At 42.9% G+C, this 12,428-nt stretch overlaps 1 protein-coding gene across 1 annotated transcript in view; it reads right to left on the bottom strand.

The window, feature by feature from the left end:
• Positions 1-12,428, bottom strand: part of KIF1A (kinesin family member 1A) — a 483,588-nt gene that overhangs the window by 361,521 nt on the left and 109,639 nt on the right. The window contains 3 exon segments of the mRNA XM_030216849.1: positions 13-155; positions 6,830-6,908; positions 8,382-8,457. Of these exon segments, the coding sequence (XP_030072709.1) occupies positions 13-155; positions 6,830-6,908; positions 8,382-8,457 (298 nt within the window).

Here is a 12,428-nt window from a genome sequence, read left to right as displayed (position 1 = left end):
AATAGTACATACTGTCTATGATGTCTCCCAGTCCCTGAGCATAAAGGAGGTCTCTCAGACGAGCCACTTCATCTTTCAACTCCCGAATCAGCCGATTGTTTGGATCCTCATTAATAACAGCATTGCACCTAATCTGCTTGGCACGGTCAGCATATCTACAACAATAATTGGCAGCTATTATTTTGTTATATTTTATGTTTGAATTAATTTTCTGACTTTTCATTTCACCATAATAAATTATTACTTTTCTTTTAATTCAAATCTGATGCATCTAGCAAGGCCAATAAAAATGTTAAACGGTTCTCTAGCAGAGTGCATCATTGAATGTCCTGTGTTTTTGATAGAAATGGATCAAGGTCACATAATGAAGGCCAATACCATCAACAAAATATTGTGTGCTCTTATGAAGCAAGAATTATGCAGCTTTATGTAATCTAAAGAACAATACCCAATAATGGCATGCTTCAAAAGGACTACTAAGCCCATAATAAGCTTTACATTAATGTAGACATCACCAAAGAATAACTTCAATATGACATCTCACTACTTTCTCATACTGTTCAACAGTTATTTAGAGCATTGTGAGAAAGTAGTTTCATTCATTGATTTAAAAAAAAAAAAACAACTCTTGTTTATACACATTATCAAAACTTCTCAAATATGTAAGCAGCCAAAAGCTTGACTTGGCTTTATTCTTTACTCTTCTGACAACACCCATTTCACATCCCCTCTTAACCATCTACCAGCCCCAGTATGCTTTTCCTTTGTTCACAGTGCCCAGAATATTACCCTTATTCTTCTCTCCCTCCCCACCCAGCAGTATTCTCATGTTCCCATCTTTTGACCAGCACACCAATATCACAGCCTGTCATCTCTTTGCCACTTTCCCCAGTGCCTATGTTCTGTTTCTTTTTACCCTCCACATGCCCACTATCCTCTCTTTCTATACTATATCACCATCCCACCAGCCACACATGCTCCCCCCTCCCCTGCTATTGAAGGTGAGTCTAGACTTCCCCATGTCTTTCACAGCTGGTAGGATAATCTCCATCACCTGTGCTGGCTCTGCAGGCATTTTTAAATCTTGCAGGCTGACATCTCTGATGTCCTTACTGCAGTGGCGTTCCTAGGGGGGCTGACAACTGGGGCGGATCGCCGATGCGCCCCGCCCCCCAGGTGCAGCGCCCCCCCTGGAACAGTGTGACACCCCCCCCCGGTGAAAGACCCTCCCCCCCCGGGTGCACGCCGCTGGGGGGGGGGGGGTGCCGCGCGCCTGCCGGCTCTTCGTTTTCATGCTCCCTCTGCCCCGGAACAGGAAGTAACCTGTTCCGGGGCAAAGGGAGCATGAAAATGAAGAGCCAACAGGCGCGCGGCACCCTCCCAGCAGCGTGCACCCGGGGCGGACCGCCCCCACCGCCCCCCCCTTGGTACGCCACTGCCTTACTGCTAATGTCATAGTGCTCGCAAACCTAGAAGTTATCTTTTAAATACACCTCATTGATTCTACTTAAACCTCCTCACTCTTACTTATATTTTAGCCTCAGTGGTGACTCGTTTCACATGGATCATCTTTTTATATATATATATATATATATATACTGTATATATATATATATATATATATATATATATATATATATATATATATATATATATACTAGTAAAAAAGGCCCGTTTCTGACACAAATGAAACTGGCGCTAGCAAGGTTTTCCTCGGAGTGTGTATGTTTGAGAGAGTATATGTGAGAGTGACTGTGTGTGAGAGAGAGCGTGAATGTGCGACTGTGTGTGTGTGAGAGAGTGAGTCTGGGTGTGAGTGTGTCTGTGAGAGAAACAGTGTGTGTGTGAGAATGAGAGTGTGTGCAAGTGCGTATGTGAGACACAGTGTGAGAGAGAGTATGTTTCACACAGATACAGTGTGTGCGAGAGAGAGTGTGTGTGTGAGACACAGACTCTCTGTGAGACTGAGTGTATGAGATCAAGAGAGTGTGTGAGTGACTGTGTGACACATAGAGAGTGAATGTGATACAGTGTGAGACATAGAGTGTGTGAGAGACAGTGTGTGAGTGAGAGAGAGAGAGAGAGAAAGACATTGAATGTGAGAGACAGAGATTGTGTGTGTGACAGAGATACCTCTCCCCCTCTCTGGTGTCAGGCTCCCCCCCCTCTCTCTCTCTGGTGTCTGAGTGTTACTGTGCAGGACGCTGAGCTCTGGCTGTGCTTCAAGGAACTGACCGATCCTATTTAATAGAATGCACCTCCAACATTCTGAAGCTGAGAAACCTCGTGTGGTTGGTCACTTCTGCTTGTGACGAACCCGGAAGTACGTGATGTCAATTCAGGAGATGGATACAGAGAGCAGGAATGCCTCAGCCATGCAGTCAGCTTCAGAATGTTGGAGGTGCATTTTATTATATAGGATATAAAATATAATGTGAAACTTAGCTTTTATGTATGAAGGACCGAAAGCTGACATGCGGTATGTTTTGCCAATCACTGCTTCAGGAAACAGGAGCATCTAACTCAGGCAGAGGACCGTATCCTGAAGTAGCGATTGGCGAAACATGCTGCATGTCGGCTTTGAGTCCTTCACACATAAAAGCTAAGTTTCAAATTATGGGCCCCGTTTGCTAAAACACACTGCAGAAGAACAGCATAGAAAAATGTCTGAAAAATAGGTTTTGAAAATACTGATTTGGACGTTTTTGTGAGAAAAACATCCAAATGCTGCTTTATGCCACTTTTTGGGTGTTTTTCTATTTCAAAAATGAGCCCCATAGTGACCTATGAAGAGGCAGGTGAGCCATGGATAAGATGATCCATGTGAAAGGAGAGCTTCTGAGGTCAATATAAGTAAGAGTGAGTAAGTTTGAGTAGGTTGTAGAATCAATGAGGTGTGATTTCAAGATTGCTCAGCGTTGGGCTTTGCTACTTCTAGACTATTGTATTTGCCCCTACTACTAAGACTGATAACCTCTATAATTGGATAATTCTTGAGAACAGAAGTAAGAAAGTGCCAGACTGCCAAGATTTAAAAATGCTTCCAGTGCTGTGCCATAAAAAGAAAGGGACAGGGAAATGGAACTTGATATACTGACTTTCTGTGGTTTTTGCAACTACATTCAAGATGGTTTACATAGTATGTACAGGCACTTATTTGTACCTGGGGTAATGTAGGGTTAAATGACTTGCCCAGAGTCACAAGAAGCTGCAGGGGGGATTGAACCCAGTTCCCCAGGATCAAAGTCTGCTGCACTGACCACTAGGCTAGTTCTCCACTCCATAAGGTGGAAGGCAGACCCATGGGAATACAGGTTTATTGCCACCCCTCAAATTCTAGTACCCTAGGCAACAACCTAGCTTGCCTAATAGGGGGGGAAACAGTTCTGCCTTAGGTTCTTAGGCTTTGGGTCCAAGATTCAGAGTCCCTGAGGCTTCTGTTAAGGCCACTGAGAAGGAGGTTTCTTTCCTACCTCCTTCGGGTTTACATTCCTGACAGGTCAATAACTCTGATCCTCTAAACCCCAGTCTTGGGCTCAAAGTATTTAGATTTAAGAGGCTTCTCCTAAGCTCCTTCCCACCCTCTTGAAAGGCCATCACCTTAAAAAAAGAGTCCTCTGGCCCAGGTGACCTCTGGTTCCTCCTTCCCACCAAGTCCTGACCCATGGAATCTGGAAAGGGGGCACAGTGATCTCCTTTGTTGCAGCCCCAATGCTGCTATGTTAAAAAATGGCAGCATTGGAACCCTAGCAGTATATCAACATGTACTGTTAGAGGCCTGTCAGCCATATATGAAGGATGTGCCCTGGGGGTCCCTAATCTAGAGGTGACCTTTTTAGGGAGCAGGACTTGTGAGGGATGGAGTATTAGCCAATGACCCACCAGGGATGGAAGCAACCCTTTGAGAGTGAGGTAAAAAAAACAAAAACAAAAAAAAACCTTTAGTAACCAGCTGCCACTGTGTGAGGAGAAAAGTTCCGCAAAAACAGATGCGCAAAAAAGATTTTGTGGGTCCGTTTTCATAAAAATGAACTGGACATGCACATTAATAAGTTGCTTTGCATCAGTTCGCATTATTTACATGAAGTGGACTTCATGCACAGGTTTATTACAAAAAAGGCTTTTTGTGAAACTTTTTTCTAAATGGGGCTGTTTGCCTTAAACACTGTTGGCATTTTTGCGGTTTTACATTTTACTTACATTTTTGCTCTGTTTAATTCAAGAAGTCCCTTTTGCAAAAATATTTTGCATTTTAGTACACCAGCCCCAAGGTGTTAAACTGTGTCATACACAACAGACTACTTCGTAAATAAAATATGACTAAAAGGGACTTGTCCGGCAGTCCAGTGGGGCCGGGCTCTTGGCTTAATGGTAGGTATAAGTTTGCGTTGCCAACTAGGAGACCTTGGTTCAGTTCCTTCCTCAGAAGGATATGTTTCAGGCTAACCAGAGCTAGAAGAAGAATCAAAATTAAGGGGACAAAAAAGAAATGGACAATGACCCAAATTTTGAATTATCCATTTTCCTTCTACAGATAGTTTAATATGTTCTTATTTCTCATGTGAACATTTTAGGATTATAGTGCAATTATTGATTCTTTCCTTATTGGACTATGGCAATTCTTTGTATGTGGGACTTATGGCTAAATAAATAAATAAATAAATAGGATACAGATTATTATACAGATCTCAGTAGCCAGGTTGATATTAGATGTTCGAAGTATGATAAAGTTTCCCCATTGTTAGCTAGGTTACACTGGCTCCCAAATGTCTTTAAGGTTTTTGTTCAGCTGATCTTGTGAACAGCTTTAAGATGCTAAAAAGCACAATATCATCAAGATCATGCAGCTGGTTAATACTGTTTTTTCCATCTGTTAAATGAATCCATTTTAAGTCTTTATTCTTTAATCTTTTCTGCAGTTCATCTGTGGAATGATTTACCTTCTGATCTGCATTCTTTACCAAATTTATTTACTTTTAGAAAGGTTTTAAAAACTCATTTCTTTTCTTTTTAATTAGTCGTGCCTGCACTAGTTTTACTTTTTAAAGTTTATTGTTATATCCTGATGAAATGCATCAGCATCTTTTTGTGTCAATTCTGTAATTGAAGATCTGGCATGTTATAAATCAAACATATAAACGGCGAGTGACCGTACTCACTCGCAAATGCGCAGTAGAGACTTCCCTCTCTGCCCCGCCCCCGCGTCAAGAAGTGATGATGGGGGCAGGACAGAGAGGGAAGTCTCTACTGGCATGCTGCAGACGTCGGAACTGCTCCCCCTCCCCCCTCCCCCGGAGTCGCCGCCTCCCCTTCATCTGGCCCGAGCACTGTGAACTTACATCACCACGCAGCAGCAGGCACATCAGCAAAGCTGCCCTGTCGGGCTTCCTTCTCTGCCTTTGTCCCGCCCTCGCCGACGTTACGTCACACGAGGGCGGGACATAGGCAGAGAAGGAAGCCTGCCCTGACGGCAGCTTTGCTGATGTGCCTGCTGCTGCATGCTGAATGATGTAAGTTTACAGTGCTGCTCGGGTCGGGTGGAGGGGCGGCGGCGGCGACTCCGGGGGAGGCGGGGCGGCGCCGACCTCGGGGGGGGGGGGCTCGGAACCCCCCCATTCCAAAAGTAGACCGTTTTCACGGGCTCAACGGCTAGTCCCATATAACATAACAAATAACAGAATTCAACTTTTCACCTGTTGTCTGAAAATAATGCATAATAATAGCTGTTCCCTGGGGTAAAACTTCCCTGAGGCAATGGAGGGCAAGTCACTTAGGGACCCTTTTACCAAGCTACAGTTAAAGAGTTCCTATGGTGGCATTGCTGCACAGATTTGCTACATGCCAAGGTCCTTTTTACTACAGGGTTTTTTTTTTAAGGAAATGGCTGTGTGGTAAGAAAATGGATGTGTGGTAAGTGCATATTTGCCACGTGCCCACTTCCTGTGGGAGCCCTTACCAATAAGGGCTCCCGTGCTAACCTGGCAGTAGAAATTAAAAATATTTCCTGCTGTGTCAGAAATGGTACGCAGTGGGGGCAGCACTACCGCTGGCTCCCATGGTGGGTCCACAATAGTGCCGGATTGGCGCATGCCAATGCCATTGTAATTCTACTGTGGTGTTGTAAAAGGCCCCTAATCCCTCAATTGCCTCAGAACAAATTTTAACTGTAAGCTCCCAATGACAGAAAAATATCTGAATGTAACTCATCTTGAGCTTCAACTGAAAAAAGGCATGAGCTAATCCAAATTCCGATCCTCACCAACCTACTCAGTTATGAAAGTCCACCTCTACAGCTACTCTAATCACTCCCTTCCTTCTTCTCTCTTCCCTTACTTAATCTCTGCACAATACTAACAGTATCTGATATCCTGGAATGACAATGTTTACAAAACTATGTAAGCCATATTGAGCCTGCAAATAGGTGGGATAATGTGGGATACAAATGCAATAAATAAATAAAATAAAAATCCCTACTATGACTGGTGGTGCTGTTAAGGTAGCATTCACAGACTCTTAAGAAGAATTTAAAAAATTACTGCTCTTAAAGCAACACTCAGCAGCAACAGGGAAAGTACCTCTAAGGAAAAAAATTGTGCTTGAGCTGGGTGGAAAGTCAGTGGCCCACATACAGAAAGTGAGGTGGGAGAAAATGATAAGAGGTTGAACTTGATGGATCTCTGATGAAGGCTGGATGTGAAGGAAGGAGTGAAGAAAAATTTTGAAGTAGGGATACAACAAATGGCTAGCACACAGAATCCCAGCAAAACATGGAAACAGAAATGCAAAGGTCCCTATTAACTAATGGCATGAAGCTTGCAGGCTGTCTCACCTTAAAGTGCTGAGGGTTTCATCATAGTTGATATCAGCTGGACTCAGTGCAGCTACCATTGCTGTCCGGGAGTTGCCACCTGTTCCACAAAGGTTTAGAGAATTATAAAAATTGTCTCTTTGACATCTGCTTCCCTCTTTTTCATAAAATGACTTTCTTATATGTACAATCCACCAGCCTCCCCTTCCTTTGCAATCACAAACTATTCTTGCAGTCACCTGTACCAAGATCCAGGCTTGACATATTTAATCTAACCCAAGAACACTCTATTAGCTTTAGACATTGGTATCACTGTGATCAAATGAGACATTCTATAAACTGGGTGTTAATGGTTGTGCCCGTTGCACGTGTAAATGTTTAGAATACTAGCACATATGCACATAAGTGCACCCTTATGTATATATATCCCAGAATTTTGTAGGACATAGGCGGGGCTCCCACTTATGCATGTAACAAGTTACATGGGCCACTGCCAAAGTTAGGCACACATATTTACACCAACTCTATGGCTTGTGTAAGTGCAGGCACCTAACTGTTAGATGCGACAATACCACATTATGCTTCTATTCGTAAGTACATAATGTGGTGATTAAGGCACTGTCCCGGTTTCTCCATTACCCTTGTCCCTACTGGATTTACACATCAGGAGCTGCGGGAGGGGTTTAGAGCTAAAGGGTGGAGAATACCCGGAACGTAGCCCCTGGATAGAGAAGGATTTTTCCTTAGGCTGCAGCAGTTCTGTGGCTGGAAAGTGCTGAAGGAGAAAATGTCATCCCTTAAGAGTCATTAGTGGAAAGCTGTCCCTGGAACAGAGGTGTAGCTATGGGGGGCCCTTGGTTTGACTGGCGGGGGTCCCCAACCCCTACCAGTTGAAGCCTTCATCCAGCACTGGTCTCTGGCGCCACTGCATTGCCTGCCCTGCTTTCTCTTCCCCTTACCGTCCGGCATGCTCAGGCATCCAGTTATACAATTGCCCCCCCCCCCCCCCAACATGTTGTGTGATGCCATGATCTCACTTAGAGGGAGATAGCAGGAAAAGTGAGATGGTAAATACTGATAAACAAATAATGCAAAACTCCTGGAAATGTGCAAAAACATAAAAAATATGAGATTTTTGCACATTTTTGCCTGTAATGGACTCTTTCTCAAAATGCAGTCAGCCTCTGTTGCAAACTTTTGAGTGCATTCAGCTATGCACAAAGTTTATTTAAGTTTATGAATAATGAGCTGCTGTAATGCAGCTCATTATGCTGTTTTTGAAACTGATGCATGAAAACCTGTTCATGGGCTGGTATTGTGAAAAACAAAATGTGTAGTTTTCAAGGGGAGGGGGGGGGGGGGTTATTGGTAGGATCAGGTACAAATTTTTGTGTAAAAATGTGCTACCCAGCTAACTTGCATAGGTAGCTAACTTTTGTGTGAAAAACTTACATGCCTGTAGGAAATACTGAAGGCTAGTATATCAGCCTTTCAGTTGAGGAGCCTCAAACCCCAGTGGATGATTGCATTTCAAAAGGTTCAGAGTAAGTACTTATTTGGAAGCCATTCTCACCCAGGTTTTCTCGCAGAAGCCAAGTGAGCACCGAGTCTCTATAGGGAATGAAATCATTCTTCTTCTTTTTTTTGTTCTGAAAGAGCAGGTATAGGGATTATTAGGCATATAGTAATTAGGCATTGAGCAAAAGAAGCACATACAGACCAGTCACACCTTCCTTCCTCTTCTTCCTCAGCCACATGATGTATAAAAATGCCTTATTCTGAAGCAGCAGGGGTGCAAAGCATGCAAACACCTATTCTCCAAGGACCAGAAGTAAGAAAATATCTGTTGCACTTGTGGTGGTAAATGTTAGCCTTCAAAACCCACCAGAAACCCACTGTACCCACATCTAGGTGCCCCCCTTCACCCATAAGGCTATGGTAGTGGTGTACAGTTGTGGGGAGTGGGTTTTGGGGGGCTCAACACACATGGTAAGGGAGCTATGTACCTGGGAGCTTTTTCTGAAGTCCACTGCAGTGCCTCCTAGGGTGCCTGGTTGGTGTCCTGACATGTGAGGGGGACCAGTGCACTACGAATGCTGGCTCCTCCCATGACCAAAGGGGTTGCATTTGGTTGTTTCTGAGATGGGCGTCCTTAGTTTCCATTATTGTCGAAAATCAGAAATGACCAAGTCTAAGGATGACCATCTCTAGGGATGACCTAAATTTCAAGATTTGGGTGTCCCCGACCGTATTATTGAAACGAAAGATGGACGCCCATCTTGTTTCGATAATACGGGTTTCCCCGCCCCTTCGCCGGGACGTCCTGCGAGGACGTGCTCAGGAAACCTTGGGCTCCCCTTTCGATTATGTGTCTCGAAAAGTTAGGCACCAAGATGCCTGGCACTAAGCAATAATTTTATAATGGATTTGGGCATCAGATTCCATTATAAAATACTAGCATAAATCAGCATTTATGTGCTAATATTTTGGCATATGTGCTTATGCCATATCAATAGCAGGCATAAATGCGTGCCTCTATGTGGTGCTGTAAAAGTAGAGCTCACCCATATGCCTTCTCCTGTACATGTCTCCTTACATTTACATGCTAAGGGACCCTTTTACTAAGTGGCGGTAAGCCCAACATGGACTTACCACTTGTCATTCCAGAACTACTGCCAGCCCAACCGGCGGTAGTTCCACCATCAGTGCGCAGAATTTCCAGCGCTAGCGGAAATATTTTTTAAATATTTCTGAAGGGGGTTACCGCTGGGTTAGCATGGGAGCCCTTACTGCCACTTCAGTGGGTGGTAGTAAGTGCTCCCCCCACATTGCCACATGGTAAGAGCAATATTACTGTATGGCCATGTCTTTTTGGACTTTTTACCGCAGCTTAGTAAAAGGGCCCCAAAGTGAGTTGCATGCTAAAGTTACAGAATACTGCTTAGTGTTCACCTAGTACTTACAAGCATAACTAACAGAATTGTATAAACTTATGTGCAATTGATGCCTAACTTTAATCAACCTGTTATAAAATGAGGGGAATACAGTCAGATTCTATAAATGGCACTAAATGTTTGGTGCAGATAAAATTTGGCACTCAATGTTATTCTATAAAGGGCGCTTCAGGATGAGCACTCTTTATAGAATAGCACTGAGTGCCAAATTCGGTGTGGGGACTTAAGTCAGCTGAAACCTGGTGTAAATCCTGTTGCTCAACTTGGGTGTGGATCTCTGCTATTCTGTAACACTTTGCACATCTTTTGTGAATGCCCCTGATATGCCCATACCCCTTCTATGGCCACACCTCCTCTTGAGTTGTGCACAATCCAATTTAGGTGCTCATTGTTACAGAATAGCGTGTAGCCAGATTGGCACCCAAATTAATAAGTAATGCCAATTAATCCATTAACTAATTATTTTGGGCACCAATCTGGGATCCATGCCCAATTTTGGGTGCCCTTTACAGAATTCAGGGGATAGTGTATAATATTAACACTATTCAGTTAATTTTTAGGAACCCCTACTGATTGTCTCCTGACTCTCCGCCACTTATCTGGATAACGTCTGACCAAATATCAAGATGTCTGGCCAAAAATTATCATTTTAGTGGCCCTCAAATTTGAAAGGAAATAATTTATCCAGTTAACATCCACAATTAATCTGCCAAGTCCTTTGAATAGCAACACTACGAATCAGTGAACTAAAGTGCGTTAATGATAAAACAAGCACTAGCAAGCATCAATAGCACTGTTAATGTGCATTCACAACCTTGCATTAACATCAACATAAAATCTATACTAATGAGATATAGCTCACTACCTATTTGTGCAGTGAAAAACAATGTGTGATAAAATGCACACAGTTTCCTGCACACACATTTATTTATTTGTTGCATTTGTATCCCACATTTTCCCACCTATTTGCAGGCTCAATGTGGCTTACATGGTACCGTAAAGCATTCACCAATTCCGGTATGAACAAATACAAAGTGATTTTATGGTAGAATAAGGTTCATGTGTGACAGACGCATTAGGGAATCATAGAGAGGAAGAGTTATTTTATGACCATTACGAGCATTGATTTTGTTGTGTTGTAGGTTTCAGGCATTTAAGTTGGGTTGGTAGGGTATGCCTTTTTGAACAGGTTAGTTTTTAGTGATTTCAGGAAGTTTAGGAGGTCATACGTTGTTTTTACGGCTGTTGGTAATGCGTTCCATAGCTGTGTGCTAATGTAGGAAAAGCTGGATGCATAAGTTGATTTGTATTTGAGTCCTTTGGAGCTTGGGTAGTGGAGATTTAGGTGTGATCGTGTTGATCTTGTTGTGCTTCTGGTTGGTAGGTCTATGAGGTCTGTCATGTATCCCGGTGCTTCACCGTAGATAATTTTATGAATTAGGGTGCAGATTTTGAAAGCAATACGTTCTTTGATAGGGAGCCATTGTAGTTTTTCTCAGAGAGGTTTGGTGCTGTCAAATCGCCTTTTTCCAAATATAAGTCTGGCTGCCATGTTTTGGGCAGTCTGAAGATTCTTTATGATTTGTTCTTTGCATCCCACATAAATTCTGTTGCAGTAATTGTATTAGGTTGCAGAATATTTCCCTCGGGAAGAATGGTTTCAGGCATTTGAGTTTCCACATTGAGTGGAACATTTTCTTTGTTGTAGATTTTGCTTGGTTCTCCAGTGAGAGGTTACGGTCGATTGTAACAGCGAGAATTTTCAGGCTGTCTGAGATTTAAAGGGTGCAGCCTGGGGTGTTTATGTTTGTGGGTTTGTATGTATTGTATTGGGATGAGATGATGAGACAGTGTGTTTTTTCTGTGTTGAGTTTTAATTGGAATGCATTTGCCCATGAGTCCATGATGTTCAAGCTGAGTTGGATTTCATTGGTGATTTCTCCCAGATCATGTTTGTAAGGGATGTATATTGTGACATTGTCTACATAGATGAAAGGGTTAAGGCCTTGGTTGGATAAGGCCTTGGCTAGTGGGGTCATCATTAGCTTGAAAAGGGTCGGTGATAGTGGTGATCCTCGAGGTACTCCGCAGTCTGCTTTCCAAGGTGATGATATAGTTGAACTTGATTTCACTTGATATGTTCTGGAGGTTAGGAAGCCCTTGATCCATTTAAGTATGTTTCTGCCAATCCCGAAGTAATCTAGGAGTCTTAGTAGTATTTTATGGTTTACCATGTCAAACGCACTAGACATATCGAATTGGAGGAGAAGTATGCTTTTGCCTATTGCTATTTCTTGCTTGAATTTGGCTAGGAGAGTAATTAGTACTGTTTCAGTGCTATGTAGGGGGCGAAATCCTGATTGTGATTCATGTAGTATTGTGAATTTGTTTATGTAATCATTAAGTTGCTTGGTTACTATGCTTTCCATCAATTTGACTACCAGTGGGATAGATGCTACTGGGCGGTAATTAGTGATTGTATTTTTCTTGGTGTGTTTTGGTATTGGGGTGAGTAGGATGTTGCCATTTTCCTTGGGGAAGAGACCTTGTTGAAACAGGTAGTTTAAATGGGATGTGAGGTCTGCTATGAAGCGGTGGGGGGTGGATTTTATTAGGTAGCTGGGGCAGATGTCCAATTGACAATAAGTGTTTGAAAACCTATTAAT

Source organism: Microcaecilia unicolor, chromosome 10, assembly GCF_901765095.1.
Source record: "Microcaecilia unicolor chromosome 10, aMicUni1.1, whole genome shotgun sequence".
Lineage (NCBI taxonomy): Eukaryota > Metazoa > Chordata > Amphibia > Gymnophiona > Siphonopidae > Microcaecilia > Microcaecilia unicolor.
This window is presented reverse-complemented; position numbering and strand designations above follow the sequence as displayed.